Source organism: Macaca fascicularis, chromosome 11 (genome assembly GCF_037993035.2).
Source record: "Macaca fascicularis isolate 582-1 chromosome 11, T2T-MFA8v1.1".
NCBI classification, from domain to species: Eukaryota; Metazoa; Chordata; class Mammalia; order Primates; family Cercopithecidae; genus Macaca; species Macaca fascicularis.
Window position 1 is genome coordinate 27535949 of NC_088385.1, and position 20631 is coordinate 27556579.

The 20631-nt window shown below is 37.6% G+C and overlaps 1 protein-coding gene across 9 annotated transcripts in view; it reads right to left on the reverse strand.

Annotated features, from left to right (window-relative positions):
- Positions 1–300: 300 nt before the first annotated feature.
- BCAT1 (branched chain amino acid transaminase 1) overlaps positions 301–20631 on the reverse strand; it is a 137423-nt gene continuing 117092 nt past the window's right edge. For 7 of the 9 annotated variants that reach the window (XM_065523892.1, XM_005570374.4, XM_065523890.1 and 4 more), the window contains 2 exons: positions 18477–18551; positions 301–6936 (listed from right to left, as the gene is read on the reverse strand). In XM_065523892.1, the coding sequence (XP_065379964.1) occupies positions 6895–6936; positions 18477–18551 (117 nt within the window). In that variant the 3' untranslated portion in view covers positions 301–6894. Of the gene's footprint in view, positions 6937–7923; positions 8110–18476; positions 18552–20631 lie in introns of all 9 variants that reach the window. The other 2 variants (XR_012420075.1, XM_065523887.2) reach the window with 2 other exon arrangements.

Below are 20631 nucleotides of genomic sequence, written 5' to 3' on the forward strand. Positions count from 1 at the left end.
CTCAAACAGCAAAGCTAAGTTTGACTACAGATAAATCCATAACCAGGGGAAAGGATAATTTTTAAATGCCCATTTTTTTTTCTTGTCCAAATGTTTGAAAAAGAAATATATTTAACCTCTATCCAGTGGTGTGGTTTCTGGTCTTTCTGGTGTGCTCAATTCTCTCTGTGTCATTTTGGTGTAAAAATATGATCCTACATTTATTTCCCTTGACCAGAAACCTTGGGACATCATAAAAATGTTAATTAAGCACTATTACTTCATGCATTCAACAATGCTGATTTCATGAAACCACACAAACAGGATTCTTTTGTTTTATTGATAACAGAAACTGTGCATAATTACAGATTTGATGAGGAACCTGCAAATAATAAAGAATGTGTCTATTGCCAGCAAAATACAATTATTCCATGCCCTCTCAACATACAAATATAGAGTTCTTCACACCAGATGGCTCTGGTGTAACAAAGCCATTTTGAATGTTTAATTGTGCTTCGACAAAACCTTCAGAGAATGAGGTAGTTTCCTTTACCTACGATATTTTCCACATTTCCATTATTACACTTTTAGTGAGCTAAAATCCTTTTAACATAGCCTGTAAATGATCTTTCATAAAAGCCAAGCCTGATTTACAAAGTGTTTATTTCCTTCTACTCAATTTTTCTTAAAAAGAATTTCAAGAATCACTACACAGCTAAGATATTTGAGACTTGCAATGGCTGGGGTTTATCATTACAATAGCAATTGCAATCAGATTCAGATACAAGAGAACAGGTTCTAACAGTTTCATAATTAAGTTGATATTCTGTTTCTATCTATAAGCTCGAATTTAAAAACTGCTTCCTCAGACTACTTATTTTTCCTCAGCCACAAGTAAGCGCAAATTCTTAAAAACAGTGGGTTGAGCCCCAGTTCCATGTATTAGGTACTGAGGTATATTGTGGGATTATTCATTGTTGTTGTCACCCCAGGAAACATTTGCAGATTTTAGAAATGCATCCAGATTTGTGAGCTTAGTTTTAAGACCTGACTCAAAATCTGCACCCTTTAAAAACTTACCGGTGAAGGACAAATTGAGGCAGATATTTACATTCCTTTCTTAACCCTGAGAATGACTTTAATGATCATACAAAACTAGTTTGAGGAAAATGCAATGTGTTATTGCACATTTTAGTTAAAAACTAATATTCAACCAATTTCCAATTCAGCAAACCTTCCACCTATTAGGATAGGGAGATAGTGGTAAATGGTATCTCCAAGGGAAAAAAGTTACAATCTACTTCTCGTCTAAACTTATTCTTTTATTTGGCCTCAAGAAGCTTCACGGATCTTAGAATAAAATGGTTGAAAAAATGACACAATAGATATTACTGACTATGCAATTATAAAATAAAGTCTAGTCCAAATTGATAATAATCTAAAGTGGTTTCTATGTAACACAACCCTCAGATTATAACCTCAATGGTGTGACCTAATTCTAATATCTGATGAAGTGTTCGCTATATTTAGTCACTACCTAGCAGCATAATTTGTTTTTAGCAACTACACTGAAAGCTGAAGATCACAGTGCTTGACAGAATAAGGAAAAAGCTCCTTTGGATAACACAGAAATATGTTTTGTTTTTCCCCCCCTCTATCATTCCTTTCTTCTCTACCTCCACTTATTCTTCCTCTGATATCACCTTTCATTAAAATTTTCTCCATAATCCAATAGTGAGCAACAGGAAACCTAGCCATTGTGATGGTCGATATGTAGAGAAAAGCCAGTGAAACTATACTTTAATTCATTCCTACACCACAGCCTGCATCAATTCTTACCATCCCAACAGTAGATTACATAAACTGAACATCATGCAACTCAAGTTATAGGTCTTGTTGATTGGGTCTATTGTAGAATGAAAAACACACTTTCAGACAAAATAAGATGACTTAAAACTTCAATACTTGTATCCAGCAGATTTGAAAGGGTGCTTCAAATTCTGTTCTTTTTCTCCCCCATCACCCTCCACTTCAATTTTTTAGACTGATTTCATGCCTTTATCATTTACTAAAGCAAATATGTATATATATGTCTGACCCCAGGGAATTATTTATCCACAAACACTGCTATAACTACTATACTCTGTTGATATGTTTCATTATCAACCTCCCCAAATTGAACATCCGAGAAGTCTTTTATATATGTATGCTTAAGAGAAAAAATAAATCACTTTCTTCCACCTTTGAATCTTTAAAAGGGGTTTTGGTAATGATAAAAATTTATCTCTTCCAATACATTTAAGACCTCATACTGTGCAAAATAATGGTTATATGAAAGTTACTTTCTGAATAGCTGGATCCATCACCTTCAAGCTAACACTTTAAACAGCATGGTTCATAATAGATATTTTCTAGAAAAATTCACTCTAGGATCATTTTCTTTGTTTATGTCCATATAATCTGGCTTTGCATTTAAGAAGATCAGCAAGGATGCAGTAATCCGTGGTGTTAATTTATTAGATGCACCATGACAACTCAACATTGTTTGAAAAGAATGCAGTCAACACATGTACTAGGTTGGTAGTAAACAGTAAAGAGGGAGGAGGTAATTCACACCAGATGAGCGTGGTGTGAACACTAACCTAAACACCAACCTTATTAAGTAGTTTTGCACTAGAAGAAAGGAAGGAATTAAAGAAGGATAACGTTGCTTTAAAAATGAGATCAACTATTCATTGATTTCTTGATAAGAGATGTACTCTGGCCTTCCTTGCTTATGATCTAACTATTCAGCTATCTAACTATTGCTTTTATAGCTACAGTCAGTTCAAGTAGTAGAATACAAACTCCATGAGGGTAATGTGTATATGCCATTGATTTCCTAAAACTAACTTCCTAATCTCTATTGTTGGTTATGTCAACATTTATCAAATTAACTATTAATAGAGTCTTCATCATCTTTGCCAAGTAATAGGTAATGCTCATTGAAAAGCTGGTACCCTTTGCCTCCTTTTGGGGGGAAATATCTGGAAAACAGCTGAACAAACTACATGTGGCAAAACAAAGTGACAGTTGTTATAAAATGTCCACTAAAATTACCTGCTAGCATTACTACTTATAACTGAAGTTTTTACATATCCACATAAGAAGAAATCCACATTACAAGGAAAAGTCCTTTGATCATTTTAGAATCAAGACATGAAATAAGGGGTTTCTCTAACCCTTAAGTCTTCTGCCTCATTTGGTACCTCTGATGAATACTTATTGCTCTGAATGTTTTAGAAACTATCACTCTTTGAAAGTGAACAAATACTGTTTTCTGCTGAAAATTCATCTTTCCCAATCATAAGGGGAAACCAAATATGCAAGTTGAAAAAAAAAAGGAAACAGAATATAGTGACTGAGCACTGAGTGAGTGGGACTGGAAAAAATAAATGAGCTTATTTTGGCAGCTGCTTGCATAGCACAATTCCCCAAAAGCAGAACTGAAACTGCAGCTTTAATAAAAAGCTCCAACAATTCTTTTGACTAAGATATACTCATTAATCGCCTTCAGGTGTTCAAGACTGCTTGGATTTGAGGCAAGCAAGATCACTTGCTTAGGTACAATTTTATGAAGCAACAAAACTATTATGGTGAAGAATTTTAACCCAAGGTGTATAACGTAGGTTTCCCATGTCTTCAAGAGAGCTCACATTGCATGTCACCATCTAGCTGATGTTCCGCTCTGCTTTCTTGCTGCTGCCTGCCTCTGCCTCTTTTTTTTTTTTTTCTTACAGCAATCTTTTGAGAAAAGAATAGAGGATGTTTACCAGGTAGGAAAAAAACCCGATTCCCTAACAAGACTTCTCAGTCACTTGTTTCTCTTTCCCCTTTACTTTTCCTTTGTGCTTTTGAAAACAAAGGCTAAAGCAGGTGTTATAAATGTATTCATTCCTGCACTAGAGAGCAGGAAACACGTCTCTGAAGCCAACTCTTCTGTTGGTGTATCACGAGTTGAATCCTTAATAAATGACCGCCACAAAGAAAACTTCTAACAGCAAATCTTTTTAGGAACTGCTCAGGTTTTGCCCTTGTCTTGATACTTCATTTTAAAATCTTGGTTTCTACCGATGTATTTTCAAAAAAGCTGACAAATTCGGTCTGAAATGTAAAAACTGAAAAACGTGAAAGGAAGAGAACATTGCAATATAAGTTAATCATTATCATTTTAAGTGCCACCAATTCTGTTTATATTAATGCACATGTAAACTGCTGAATCTCATTTGATCAACCCAATTAAACATTAAATAATTGCAGCCAATTATGCAAATATCAGCAACAATATTAATTTGTTGATCTTTTTGAGCAGATTAGCTTCACATGTTCCCAATGCTAGACTATCTTATGCCTTAAATGACCAATTAGTGTGACAATAACTAAGTCTTGAAGAATGGATAATTGCCTAGTTATAATGTGGCACTCTTGCTGTATTAATCCACTGCAATTAAACAAATAGTGCACAAGGAAAAAAGATGTGCAGATGTTCCTGTTAAATCTATTTAACAAGAAAGCGTCAAGGTCAATTTCCTGTCTTATTCCTTAAATGACAATGGTGGATCATGTTCTCTGTATCAGGAGACCTCCAGGTTTTAAAAACATCTATCCTTAGTTTTCACTGGGGCTGATGAAAAGGGCTTAAAAATGCTCTTAAGGTTTTATGAAAGAAATGATACACACGTAATGTTCTCTAACTTTCACAATGGGCATGTCTCGCCACAATAAAAGTGGAGATGCAAAGTATAAAATGTATTCATGGCAAATAAATAATTCTCATTCCTCATAGGAATAGAAATTTAGTTACTGTGCACCACTAGACAGTTTAAATTACCTGCAACTTTTTCCTAGACTACTATATTAAGAATGAGGTCAAAGGAGTTAGCCAAAGCGAAAGCACAACCTTAGAATGCTGCTTGGGGTACACAGTGTGCAGGAGACTCAAGAGCACCTCAGGTCTGAAAAGAACAGCCTCTCCCAAGATTTCAGATCACCAATTAAAAGCCCCCTAAAAGATATTTTTACCATTCCTTTTCATCTTATATTTCTCGATTTTCATTTTACTATTCCTGTGTATAAAAGACCCTATGGCTAAAAGTTTTGGAAAAGAATCAAAGCCCATTTGCTGTGCGTTGCTAACTGCCTCAAGGAAATTTTTCCAATGCATCAAACTTTTAGAATCCTTTTTTTTTCCTTCTCTGAAAAGAGAATAAAATATGTTCAGCAAGAAGAAAGTTATGAGGACTGAGGGAAACCAAAATACTCTGAGAGTTGACCTTCCAAGGAAAAATGTTTTCTGTCAAGATTTGACTTTCCCTAGATAAACCAGAAAGGATACAATTTTAACTCACAGCTCCTAAACACGGAAAATATCACCCATAATAGCTCTCCCTGTATCCTAACCACTTGCTCACCAAATCTCCATTCAAAGAAAAGAGCACCTGCAACAACAGTATAAAAATCAGAGTATGCCTCTTTGTTTTCTACCAAAAAAAAAAAAATTATTTCTGTAATTAACACTTAACACAAAACATTTGTCATTTCCATTTGGTTGGTATGATATCATGACCTCTCTCTAGAGCAGTGGTCCCCAACCTTTTTGGCACCAGGGACCAGTTTTGTGGGAGACAATTTTTCCACAGACTGCAGGGTGGAGGGTGGTTTCAGGATGAAACTGTTCCACCTCAGATCATCGGGCATTAGATTCTCATAAGGAGCACATAGCCTAGATCCCTTGCATGCACAGTTCACAATAGGATTTGCGCTCCTATGAGAATCTAATGCTGCCACTGACCTGACAAGAGGTGGAGCTCAGGTGGTAATGTGAGTGATGGGAAGTAGCTGTAAATACAGATGAAGCTTCTCGTTGTCCCACCACTCACCTCCTCCTGCTGTGTGGCCTGTGGCCTGGGGGTTGGGGTCCCCTGCTCTAGGGATGTATCTTCAATTCCAAGACAATTCCAACACAGTCAATATGAAATTATTTTCTAAACTGACTATGCTTCAGAGTATCTCTAATGACTTAGTAGCTCATGGAAAATAAAGACAATATAAGGTAAATCTATACAGTGTCAGAATCAATCACAAATTCTAATAAAGAGGTTTCATAATATAGAAACAAAGAAGGTATACTTCTACAGAAGCAAAATGTTCATTAATTCATTATAAAACCATTTACTGAGTACCTACTATGTGTCAGCCACTGGGGATACAAAGATCTATAAGGCACAAGACCCTCAGTCTTGTAGTCGCCTGACAGACAGCAAGCTACAATATAATGTGGAAAGGACAATGGTGGGAAATGCACTCAGGTCTTCCTAACGCATGAGTATGCTCAGGCTGTGACGTCAGGAAGAAGAGAGATATTTACCTTAAGATGGACTTGGAGGGCCTGCAAAAAACTGTGATGGGAGGAAATCCAGTTTTAAAAGTCTCGATTGAAAAAAAAGAGAACACTTTCTGTGGATAAAGATAGGCTCCAGGAAATGTAACCTATGAAATGTTCTCAACTTAGCTTTCAAACACACACACACAAATTGCATTTGGTTGAGGAGCAGAACGTAACTTACATTAAAGAATAAACTACTGTTTTAGTATCTGAGTGAAGTACAAAGGGAGGCACTAAATCATTGAGGGAAATCCCATGTTATATGGCTTACATTAATATTTTTCTAGTAAGCTACTACTACCAAGTTACGAAACACCATTTGATGATTGCAATTCATATTCTCTGGCATGAAGAAACAATCACTCTTGTAACACACTGACACTACAAACTACATTATGCACAAGTGCTAACAGGTAGCCAAAGAAATCTATCACAGTTCAAATACAACAGTCTGTCCCGGTAGCATACAGTTGGTATCTTCTATTTTCCACTCAGGATAGCACAATTGTCCAGTCGCTCTCTTCTCTTCCATACTACAAGAAAAGCAAGAAAACATGTTTCAGTACAAAAGCTAACAGGGCAGAAATAGCTTACAAACAAATTTAATACCACCAAGGTTACACAAAAGGTTTGCTTCTGCTTTGAACAACATTTTCACATTAAACATTTTCACATTAAAAACTGGATTAGAAGGCCGGGCGCGGTGGCTCAAGCCTGTAATCCCAGCACTTTGGGAGGCCGAGACGGGCGGATCACGCGGTCAGGAGATCGAGACCATCCTGGCTGACACGGTGAAACCCCGTCTCTACTAAAAAATACAAAAAACTAGCCTGGCGAGGTGGCGGGCGCCTGTAGTCCCAGCTACTCGGGAGGCTGAGGCAGGAGAATGGCGTGAACCCGGGAGGCGGAGCTTGCAGTGAGCTGAGATCCGGCCACTGCACTCCAGCCCGGGCGACAGAGCGAGCCTCCGTCTCAAAAAAAAACAAAACAAAACAAAACAAAACAAAACAACAACAACAAAAAAAAACTGGATTAGAGAGAAAGAGAGGAAAAGAGAGACACCATATAACAAGTAAGATAAAAGCATACGCCGGGCGCGGTGGCTCAAGCCTGTAATCCCAGCACTTTGGGAGGCCGAAATGGGCAGATCACGAGGTCAGGAGATCGAGACCATCCTGGCTAACATGGTGAAACCCTGTCTCTACTAAAAAATACAAAAAACTAGCCGGGCGAGGTGGTAGGCGCCTGTAGTCCCAGCTACTCAGGAGACTGAGACAGGAGAATGGCGTAAACCCGGGAGGCGGAGCTTGCAGTGAGCTGAGATCCGGCCATTGCACTCCAGCCCGGGCCACAGAGCGAGACTCCGTCTCAAAAAAAAAAAAAAAAAAAAAAAGATAAAAGCATACATAGGGAGTTTTTAAACAACCAAATACCTGAAAAGAATTACAAATTTTACAATTATTGCTGAACGCAAATTCATAGCTGGTATCGATCGGTCCTTTATCTATTTAGGTACATGCCTTTTCATTATCATTTCTCATTGAGTTAGCTTGTTTAATGACTGTGACTTTTGCTGCGAAAAAGTGATCCTCAAAGTGTATTCCCAGACCACTAGCATCAGTATCACCTGACAACGAGTTAAAAATGCAAATTCCCAGACTTCATCTCAGACTGAATCAGAAACTCCGGGGACGGGTTCCAGCAACCTGCAATTCAGCAAGCATCAAATGATTCTGATGTACACTAGAGAGCGTTTCATGTTCATAAACAAAAATATGAAGTTGATAAGTCCCATGGATTTTAACAGAGACTCTGTTCTCTCAATCGAAGTTGTTCATGCTATGTTAGCATTTTTCTTATTCCTTCAAAAGTGATGAAACTGTATCACAGTCAGAATTAGATTCTTTGCATCAGCAAGTACTTTGGTTTAAAAGCAAGCCTGAATTTTAATATTTGAAATGAAATTAAATGAAACAGAGATATTCCATACATCACAAATAGAAAGCTAGTTCTATATTCATTCATTCAATCAGTCAGTCATTCAACAAAAATGCCTGTGTTTATAATAAGTTCTCACTCTATGAGCAATTATTGTAGGCCAATGTCATCATGCCAGGAGTTTTACAGGCTTATTACCTCATTTAATACTCATAGTAACTGTACACAGAAGGTACCATTATCAATCCATTTTCTGGATGACAAAACTGAGTATTAGGGAGACTGAATAACTTGCTCAAGTTTGCAGTTAGCAAATGGAAGAGCCCAGACCCTAACCAAGGTCTCTCTCACAGCAAATTCCATGTTCTTGACCACCACCAAAACTGCTCCCGACCTGGTCACCGAGCCTTGTGTATTGAGACTGACTTGGAACAGATCTTTCCAACCCAGTGTAGCAGGCCACTAAATCTGTCACTATGGGTTTGCCTAAATCACTCAGACTACGTCTATTTTCACAAGAAATGGCTCCTCTAGTCCTAATTTAACTTTAGTTTAAATTAATATAAAACATCAGAATTTCTGAACTAGAAACAATGACCATCTAAAAGGTAGGAGATGACTCAAATAAGTGGGGCTCTGGATTTTACTTCTTTACATCAGAACAATCCTACTTTTATCCGTTTTGTATATTGGGATTCCAGGAATGATCTCTTTTGAAGAAAGTTCTGCTGCATAAAAATCAAGTGTAAAGAGCAATGAATTTTAATCCAAGCTTCTCATCTTACATATAAGGACACTAAGGCTCTAGGTCACCCTTAATTTTGACAAGCCCAGTTCTCTGCCTCTGTCTGATGTTCTTTCTCCTATATCACACTGTACATGTGCTGAGTTTCTCTTCAAGACCTCAGACAGCAGAATCTATCCAAGTGGTAAAAATACTGACAGCCAAGAATGGGTCTATCTACCACCTGGTAGTTTACATGAAAGGGGGAATAAAGGAAGTCAAATGACTGTAAGTTTTTGGCATAATCCACACCAGAAAGCATTGCCTACAGACTGTAACTGCCCACTATTGACTCTGTTGCTTCATAATGAATGCTGGATGAAACATCTTCAAATTCTACCTGATTTATGTACAATGTCAACATGACTTAAAGTAAGGTCAAAATATGTGTTTTATTTTCCTTATTTGGATTCCCATTAATATATTAAACACTTTTGCCATTAATAACAATTGAGTGTCAGTGTATTGGCATTTTAGCAGATCTACAGAACTGAGATTCATGACCACTGTCACTTCATCTTGAATTTCATCAGTTAAAGTAAATTTGCTTTCAATTAGTTGTTTTAGTTTTACAAATGATCAAAAATCAATTTTGATTATAATGACAGTCATAGGCCACATATGACTCTACGAACCTGCAAAATATGCACTAAACTTTACTCCTCTCATTCTGTAATTTATGCTTTTATGTAAAATCATAGCATTCTGAGAAGTACTCAAGAAATGTGATATTACAGGTAATTCATAATGTCTAGAACTAGGTATTTAGTAATCAAATTTTCCATTTGGCTGATGGATAATGCAATTTAATTTTTCAAGGGAAAATAATTCTAAGTAGAGATGGCAGATTTAAGCAGAAATATAAATCATATTATATTATACACTGTGTAAGTGTACACAGAGGGAGGGAAAAGAGAAAACATGTCTTCATGGACTAGGATGTCATTATACTCTTGTCATTGTCATTACGAAACAGCACAGGCTCACACCTTCAATGTTTGGTAGGGCGGCTGTAAGTCACACTTACTTAGTTTTGTTCACTGGAATCAAAGATGGTGTCAAAGCAACGTGGCAAGTCAGGTCGAGCCTGTGGGATGGTATTTTGAGCCCATGTGGAAGACTCAATGAAATGTGCAGAATTTTAATCTTTTGCAAATTCCAGCTAGAACACTAAACTAAAACACGACTAATGACAAGTTCATTAACTCACATTCGAGTTACATACGGCAGATAAGTTCATACGGCCTTTGCTAAACGCCTTTTACATTCAACTGAAAATTCCTGGCAGAACAAAAGCACAACCTGCATGTCATGCAGTCTCTCTATGCAGCGCCAATGAAAATACAGTCAGTGCTGCCTACCAGGGAGCAATCTGCGTCCTTGCTCTAAACGCTATTGAAAGGCTGTGCGAAGCTTTGTAAGCCTGTAACACGTGGAGGAGGAGGATGTGCTGAAAACAGAAGGGGCTGGGAAGCTGGTCCAGGCACTGAGTCACACCAGGGCAATCTGGAAACAAAGTTTGTATGCACATGGAGGGCAGCTTAGGACATCAGTAGGGAAAGGGGTGGAGCCTTTAACTTCTTATGTAACTGAGTCATAGAGCTGCTCCATTGAAAACAAGAAAAACACAATAACCACTAACAGTCATTTGTGCTTAGAAAACTGTAGCCACCAGTGAGAACATAGATTTTTAAAATTCTATCTGGTGACCTGCAATCAATACAGATCCTGCTCCTATCTCATACAAGCTGCCCCTTTCCCATGCTTCAGATGTCCATCTCTGGATCTTTGCAGTCACTGCTTCCTACTTTGTGGAGCTTCAACAGCAGCGATGCTGGTTATTCACACATGCTCCCCCTGATACTTGACACCCAGGCTCTAGCTTTAATTTGATTATTTGTTGACAGCAGTGTCAACACGTATTTCATTTTGGAAAAAAATCTAAATCAAGATCTCTTAAGAAATAATTTGACATTATTCAAGACCTTCTTCCCATCTCTTCCTCCCATTAACGTGTAAATATACAAGAGTCATCCATGGTTTGCTCTTTAGTATTTGTTTGGTGTTTCACTTGCCCATTCACTCCTTCAAGAAACATTACTGCACATGTATTATACCCTGGGCTCTGTGCTGAACACTGGAGGTATAAAAAGAGAATGAACAATTCAAACAGCCCTAGAGCAGGGACAAGTGCGTGACTAATTATAATGTAATTTAAAGGCCTTAGGGGATCATCCCTGGCACTGGGAAACTGGAGGAAGACGCAGTATTCAAGTGAGTGAATGTGTATTTGGACTGAGCGAAGGGAATATTCTTCAAGAGAAATTGAAAAGCTTCCTGAAGGAGATGAGTCATAAAGGATAGCCAAGGCCTTATCCAGGTGAGCAATTTCTAGAAGGTACAGCAAAACCTGGGGGCATCAGAGAGCAGAACACAAGTGCAGAACAGAGGACCCCAAGCGGCGGAGGCAAAGGTGAGTATGACGGTGAGTAACTGGAATAGTAAGGAGTTTAACAGTAGAGAAAAGAAACATGTCGACAACATGGCCAATGCTCTCCAAGTTTAAGTTTGGTTAAATATAAACACACATGTGTTTTTCTTTGTTGCTTTAAAAGAAGAAAAAGGAAAAATGAAACTTTCATTTGAAAAATTCTTCTCTTAGGAGGTATTTATAGAGCAATCTAAGACCCAGGGAGCTATGTGGACAATTAGCTAAATGGGATGAATACTTAACCTCAGAGATTATTACTCATATGCAGAAGTACAGAAGTTGAAAAGTCAAATCTGTGGTTATGAGGGAAATTTTTCCCCTGGGCCATACTGGCAAGAATCTTGAAGGTTTTTTTGGTGGCTGTTGTTGGCCTCTTCTTCAATTTATCAGAGCACTTTGCAGAAAACATCCATGCTCCCATGTAATGGTAAAAGTAATGACATGTAAAACATGATGCAACTCCATGCTGCTTCCTTAATAATTACTGAAATTTATTTTTCTTGGAGAAACAGACAATTCAGTAGCTTGCCTGACAGCCTCAATTTGCATATGGCTTGCACTCAATATATACATTAAAGAGTTAATCAAGAACATTTACTTTAGTCACTAACATTCTGATATGGTTTGAATTTGTGTCCCCACTCAAATCTCATTTGGAATTGTAATCCCCCATGTTGGAGGAAGGGCCTGGTGTCAGGTAATTGGATCATGGGAGCAAACCTCCCCTTGCTGTTCTCATGATAGTGAGTGAGTGCTAAGGAGATCTGCTTGTTTTAAAAAGTGAGTGGCACCTCCCACCCTCACTCTCCTCCTCCTGTTCCCACCATGTAATACGTACTGGCTTCCCCTTTGCCTTCTGCCATGACTGTAAGTTTCCTGAGGCTTCCCCGGCCATGTCTCCTGTATGGCCTGCAGAACTAAGAGTCAATAAAACCTCTTTTCTTTACAAAGTACCCAGTCTCAGGTAGTTCGTTAGAGCAGTGTGAGAACAGACTAATACACATCTTTTTGGCTTCTACAATCTTACTTTTAAAAATGTTCTTTCTGAGAACTTTGGTAATGGTTTCCCATCTTACCCCAAAATTGTGTGTTTGGGCTTCTCTTTCAGTCACTTTCAGGTTTGAATGCATATATTTTGTCATCATTTCAATTTTGATCAGTTGCATTTCTGCTTTTGCCTCCTAGAGTTTCCTTCCTCAGTGAAAGCTTCATGATTATGTCTTCCAAATACCTCCACTTAGATCTTTATTCCAATTGTAACTCAATAGAGTTCAATTTTTCTCAGCCCAGAGACTATGTTTTCCTTTTCTATTAATCCTTTAAGCCAAATCAAATAAGTTTACATTCCCTTCCTTCCTTCCCTCCTTCCTTCCTTCCTTCTTTCCTTACTTCCTTCTTTCTTCCTTCTTTCCTTCCCTCCCTCCCTCCCTCCTTCCTTTCAAGACAGGGTGTCTTTCTACAGTGAAGGCTGGAGTGGAGTGCTGTGGCACAATCATAGCTCACTGCAGCCTAATATTCCTGGCCTCAAGTGTTCCTCCTGCCCCAGCCTCTCAAGTAGCTGGAACTACAGGGGTGTGCCACCATACTTGCTAATTTTTTTGGTGGTTTTGTGGAGACTGGGTCTTACTATGTTGCCTAGGCTGGTCTTGAAGTACTAGCCTCAAGTAATGTTCCTGCATCAGCCTCCCAAAGTTTTGGGATTACAGGAATGAGCCATCACGCCCACCTAAATTTCCTTATTTCATACAATCTCCAAGAGGTAACCCTGAAATCTTATTTGGTGTATTACCTGCTACAGAATGTACAATTTGTTCAAGAAAATACTGTACAATTTGTTCAAGAAAACTTTCCAAAAGGGTCTTTCTTTCTTATGGGCACACTTCTCTTAAAAATTTCTAAACTCCTAATTTAAAAAATTTTAAGATAAAATACACATATATAATTTACCATCTGTACAATTTTTAAGTGTTCAGTTTAATAGTGGTAATAAATACATTTATATTCTTGGTTTTTTTTTTTTCTTTTATCTTCTCCTTCCCACTCCCTTTCTCGGCCTCTGGTAACCTCTAATCTACTCTGTCTTCATGGGATCCACTTTTTTAGCACCTGCATGAGAACCTGTAGTATTTGTCTTTCGGTCCCTGGTTTATTTCACTTAACAAAATGACCTCCAGTTCCATATATGTTGCTGCAAATGACAGGATTTCATTCTTTTTCATGGCTGAATAGTACTCCATTGTGTATATATATGCCACATTCTCTTTATCCACTCATCTGTTGATAGACATTTAGGTTAATTCCTTATCTTGGCTATTGTGAATACTATTGCAATAGACACTGGAGTGCAGATATCTCTTTGATATACTGATTTTTTTTTTCTTTTGGATATATACCAAGTGGTAGAATTGCTGGATCACATGGAAGTTCTAGTTCTACTTTTAGTTTTTGAGGACCCTCCATACTGTTCTCCATAGTGGCTGTACTATTTACATGTCAACCAACGATATATGACGGTTTGCTTTCTCCACATCCTCTCAGCATCTGTTATTGCCTGTTTTTTTTTTTTAATACAAGCCATTTTAACTGGGCAAGTGGGTTTTACATTGTGGTTTTGCTTTGCATTTCTCTGATGATTAGTGATGTTGCACATTTTTTCATGTACCTCCTGGCCATTTGTATGTCTTCTTTTGAGAAACGTCCATTCAGATCTTTTATCCATTTTAAATCAAAATTTTTTTTCTATTGAGTTGTCTGTTTAGGTCTCATGCCCATTTTAAAACCACATCTCTAAATTTTTCCTATACAGTTGTTTGAGGTCCTTATAGATTCTGGTTATTAATTGCTTGTCAGATAGATAGGTTGCAAATATTTTCACCCATTCTTTGGGTAGTCTATTCCCTTTGTGGATTGTTTTCTTTGCTGTGTAGAGGCTTTTCAGCTTGATATAATCCCAATTGCCTATATTTGCTTTGATAGACTATGCTTTTCCAGGTCTTACATAAGAAATCTTTGCTGGTCAGGGACAGTGGCTCATGCTAGTAATCTCAGCACTTTGGGAGGCTGAGACGGGAGGATCCCTTGAGTTCAGGAGTTCGAGATCAGTCTGGGCAAGATGGTGAGACTCCATCTCTACAAAAAATTTAAAAATTAGTGGAATGTGGTGGCATGCACCTGCGGTTCTAGCATGGGAAGCCAAGGTGGGAGAATTGCTTAAGCCTGGGAAGTCAAGGCCACAGTGAGCCAGGTTCATGCCACTACACTCCAGCCTGAGTGACAGAATGAGATCTTTGCTCAGACCAATGTCCTGAAGCATTTCCTCAATAGTTTCTTCAAGTAATTTCACAGTTTCAGGTCTAAGATTCAAGTCATTAATATACTTTCATTTCTGTGTATGGCAAGAGAAGGGAATCTAGTTTCATTTTTCTGCATATAATTATCCAATTTTCCCAGCACCATTTATTGAAAAGACTGTCTTCCCCATTATAGTTCTTGGCACCTTTGTCAAAGATGAGTTGGTTGTAAATATGTGGACTTAGGTATCTGGGTTCTCTATTCTGTCCCATTGGTCTACTATGTCTGTTTTTATATCAGGACTATGCTGTTTTGGTTATTATAGTTTTATAATAAATTTTGAAGTAAGGTAGTGTGGTGATTCTAACTTTGTTCTTTTTGCTCAAATTGCTTTGGCTATTTGGGGTCTTTTGTAGTTCCATATACATTTTAGGATTGTTTTTTCTATTTCTGTGAAGAAAGTCATCAGTATTTTAGTAGGGATCTGTAAATTGCTTTCGGTGGTATTGTCATTTTAACAAAATTAATTCTTCCAATCCATGAACATGGAATATCTTCCCACTTTTGTGGGTTTTCTTCAATTTTTTAAATCACAGTTTTACAGTTTTCCTTGTATAGATCTCTCATGTCTTTGGTTAGATTGATTCCTAGGTATTTCATACCTTTTGTAGCTATTATAAATGGGATTGCTTTCTTGATTTCTTTTTCAGATTGTTCACTGTTAGCCTACATAAATTCTACTGATTTTTGCATGTTGATTTTATGTCCTGCAACTTTACTGAATTCACTTATCAGTTCTCCAAGTTTTTTGGGGGAGTCTAGGTTTTCCTAGGTGTAAGATAATGTCATCTGCTAAGAAGGCTAATTTAACTTCTTCTTTTCTAATTTGGATGCCCTTTATTTATTTTTCCTGCCAATTTGCCCTGGCCTCTAAACTCCTATTTTGGAAAAAGGCTTTCATGTAATCTAGCCAATTATGTATTTTTTGTTCTATTTATGTTCTTTATTTGAGCAAAACTGTAATAATTTATTATTTTCAGATTTACTCAGGCAACCTTAAAAAAATTAAAATGCCTAAGCCATCCAAGCAGAAATTTTTATTAGCTACTCTTCAAATTACTTTTAATTGTTGCTGCGTACAAAGGTAGAAAACAACTCTGACTAAATTTTATTTCTTCCAATATTAAGATATTCCTTTACTTAGCTGACAGAAAATCCTCACAGAAAACCTTTGCTGGAGAGCAGAAGTATGGCAGCTCATTGATTAAAAAAACACAATCAAGGCCAGGTGCAGTGGCTCATGCCTATAATCTCAGCACTTTGGGAGGCCAAGGTGGGCAAATCACTTGAGGCTAGGGGTTTGAGACCAGCCTGGCCAACATGGCAAAACCTCGACTCTACTAAAAATACAAAATTTAGCCAGGCATGGTGGTGCACACCTGTAATCCCAGCTACATGGGAGGCTGAGGCATGAGAATCACTTGAACCTAGGAGGGAGGGGCAGCAGTGAGCTGAGATTGTGTAAGATTCTGTCTCAAAAAAAAAAAACAAACAGAAACAAAAACACACAATCATTCCTTCTTTTTAATACTGTAAATTTGACGGAAAACTTGCTGAGTAAGTCTCTTTTAAAACTGCTTTTTAAGCGCTCTTTTAAATTTTTATTTTTATTTTATTTCCATTTTTTTAGGGGAAGTTTCTTACTATGTTGCCTAGGCCAGTCTTGAACACCTGGCCTCAAGTGATCCTCCAACTTCGGCCTCCCAAAGTGTTGGGATTATAGGTGTGAGCCACTGCGCCCAGCCAGAAATGCCATTTTTATCACTACCCAAGGACCTCTGTTGCTCTCTGGAGGTCTGTTGCATTCTCAACCACCTTTAAGTTTCACTTAGTTTCATGACTCAATGCCATCTGACATCACTCAAATGACCAAACTTTATTTTACTTTTCAATGTAAGTCTCAGGCCCTCTTAGATATTTTTACTAATTGACAAGGATAGTAACTGGGTTCAACAAAATCCTCTAACTGGTGAAATGCTTGCAAATTACAGAATAATCTCTTTTCCAAGTAGCCCAGTGTTATCTGGTATTTAGCATGTCTGCTTAACTGCCTGTTGAGACATTACTGTAGGTTGTTGCTCAGACAAAAAATAGGCAAAACAAAGTTAGCAGTATGAAAAAATAGACGTGTGTACCCTTTGATCCCAGAGATTTATCCTTAGGAAATAATCGAGGATGTACTGTTCATGATAGTGAAAAATAAACATTGCCAACAATGTAAATGTTCAATAATAATTTTTTAAAAACATTATGATATATCTATATAATGGAATTTAAACTTTATAAATTGTGTTGGAGAAAACTACTTATTGATATAAAAAAGCAAAGCATTTATTAAGTGAAAAAACAAGTAAATTATGTACAATATGATCTCATTTTGTTAGGAAAAAATAACTATCTAAAAGTATACTGGCTGGGCATGGTGGCTCATGGCTGTAATCCCAGCACTTTGGGAAGCCGAGGCGGGTGGATCACCTGAGGTCAAGAGTTCAAGACCAGCCTGGCCAATAAGGCAAAACCTCATCTCTATTAAAAATACAAAAATTTGCCGGGAATGGTGGCATTGAGACCTGTAATCCCAGCTACTCAGGAGGCTGAGGCAGAAAAATTGCTTGAACCCGGGAGGCGGAGGTTGCAGTGAGCTGAGATCACGCTACTGCACTCCAGCCTGGATGACACAGCGAGACTTTGTCTCAAAAATAAATAAATAAATAAAGTATATACATGCTTACAAAATACTGAAGGTTAAGACATCAAAAATTGGCAGGGCACAGTGGCTCACGCCTGTAATCCCAACACTTTAGGAGGCCAAGGCAGGTGGATTACCTTAGGTCAGGAGTTCGAGACCTGCCTGGCCAACATGATGAAATCCCTTCTCTACTAAAAACACAAAAATTAGCTGGGTGTGGTGGTGCACACCTATAATCCCAGCTACTCGGGAGGCTGAGGCAGGAGAATTGCTTGAACCCGGGAGGCAGAGGTTGCAGTGAGCCAAGATCGTGCCACTAGTACTCCAGCCTGGGCAACAAGAGTGAGACTCCATCTCAAAAATAAAAATACTTCAAAAATGAACAGTGTTTATATCTCAGTGTTGGAATCACATGCACTGTAATTTTCTTCCTGAAATTTCTTCTACTTTCAAATTTTTTCTTCCTTTTTTTTTTAACAAAAGTTATGTTATACTTCTTAATGAGATTTTTAAACGTTACCAAAATTTACATCTATTTTTTAATGTTGAGTAATGTGGAGCCCTGAACAATATTTTCTTTCTTTTTTTAAAAGATACATCTTCTTTCCCACTTCTGCTTTGCTCATGCCCACATATTGTGTTGGGAATATCTTCCTTAAATTTAACTTATTGATCTCGAATTGTAATATTTACTCCTCTTCATTGAAATACAATTTAGTTGTAAGCTCTGACAGAAATAAGGTGACATGAAAAGAGAAGAGAGGAAAAGAAAGAAAATAAAATAAAACAAAAGAAAAAAGAAAAGAAAAGAAACCTTTACCTGGATATCAGTTAATTTGCTCAAGATGCGGCTTGCCAGCTTAGCACCGTTCTCCATAGTCGGAATGTGTATTGTCTACAAAAGAAAGGGAAACGAGATAATTTGAGGGTATTCATGTATATGGTGATAACAGATAAGACACTGAAGCAATTCTGCTAAATTCTGTACCTAAAATAGTGGCTAAACTTAAAGAACCCTACCTCTTCCAAGATTCTGAGAATCTGTGAGGATGAATGATTGTCTTCTAGATATTAACTCTCTGGCAGGAATGAGAACTCAAAGATAATTTGCCACAATTTAATGCAAGTCATTCTGGGAGCATAAATTAAAGCAAGTCTATGACTTCATAAAAGGGGCTTCTATACCTATCTCTGGCCCAAGCGAAACTTCCAGGGGCCACTACCTCCACAATATTGGATAGCATGAAGAAATGTGTGGCTGAAAGGGATTTCATGCTTCTAATTTGGATCTGAGTCATGCCTACTCGTGCCTTGCTGGCTTGCAGGTTTTGATAGTTTGATTTTAGGAGATAGTCTGCGCTCTCAAACACTTTTCATGTTATACCCTTTAGTATAACAGGATAATTAGATATACTTTTTGGCTGTAAATGCTTCCTAAGCCAGGACCATTAAAATTATGCTAAAGTTTATAAACTTCTTATTTCTAGAAGTGAAATAATAATTAAACTTAAAAAAAAAATCTGGCCTAATGACAACTTCAGTGGATTGATCACATTACCTTGATGCTACCATAGCAAGATATTAAACAGTAGCATTATTATCAATGTAAGTATTGACATAAAACAGAATAATTCTTCTCTCATGAAATAGTCGATCTGTAGATGCAATTATGTCAAGAGCAATCCCTTAAAAGCAAGTTCTAAAACCTCAACAAATGAAGCAGCCACCATTAAAGTCAGAGGAGTTGAGCAAAACTCCAATTAGTTGAGGGAAAATAACTGTAAAGTAAAATGTGAAAACCAGTAGAATTTGCATTTACAGTTGACACTTGAACAACATGGGTTTGAACTACACAAGTTCACTTACACATGGACTTTCTTCTGCCTCTGCCACTCCTAAAACAGCAAGACCAATCCCTCCTCCTCCTCCTCCTCCTCCTCAGCCTACTGACAATGAGGATGAAGACCTTTATGATGATCCACTTCCACATAATGAAGAGTAAATATATTTTCCCTTCCCCATGATTTTCTTAACTTACTTTATTGTAAGAATACATATATAACATATATAATACACAAAATATGTGCCAATCGACTGTTTTTGTTATCAATAAGGCTTCTGGTCAACAGTAGGCTACTAGTAGTTAAGTTTTTGGGGAGTCAAAAGTTATATGTGGGCAGGGCATGGTGACTCACGCCTGTAATGCCGGTACTTTGGGAGGCCAAGGCAGGTGGATCACTTGAACTCAAGAGTTTGAGACCAGCCTGTGCAACATCTTGAAACCCCGTCTCTACAAAAAATACTAAAATTAGCCAGGTGTGGTGGTGCACACCTGTGGTCCCAACTACTTGGGAGGCTGAGGTGGGAGGATTGCTTGAGCTTGGGAGGTGGAGGTTGCAGTGAGCCGAGATTGTGCCCTTGCACTCCAGCATGGGTGACAGAGAAAGACCCTGTCTCAAAAAAAAAAAAAACCAAAAAGTTATATGTGGATTTTTCAACTGTATGGGGGTTGACACCCCTAACCCCTGTGTTGTTCAAGGATCCACTGTAATACGAGTAACTTAAGCCAGTTCACATTATAAGAATAATACTTACAAGCTTTTAAGTTATAAAGTTAGATGCCAATGTTAATCATAAGTATTGGAGCTTTGTTATAAAGTGGAAAGCAAAACAATTTGACAAGAAAACAAAAGTATGGCTCATATAAAATCAGACTAATTTACTAAGAGGAGAATATTTCTTCCTACCAAATCCTCAAATTCCTTTTATAAGATTTTAGTAAATGCACCAGGTTTGCCAATAAATAATTCTTGTAAAGTGGTCTACTTAGTATTAATAACAGCATTAATAATAAAAAATCAAGGAATTGACCATTCAAATGCACTTTCCATAACTATTTACCATTTCTAATCCAGTAGTTTGGAAGTACTTTTGTTAACCAGAAACTGAAATGTAACTATCTATAGAGCCTTGCT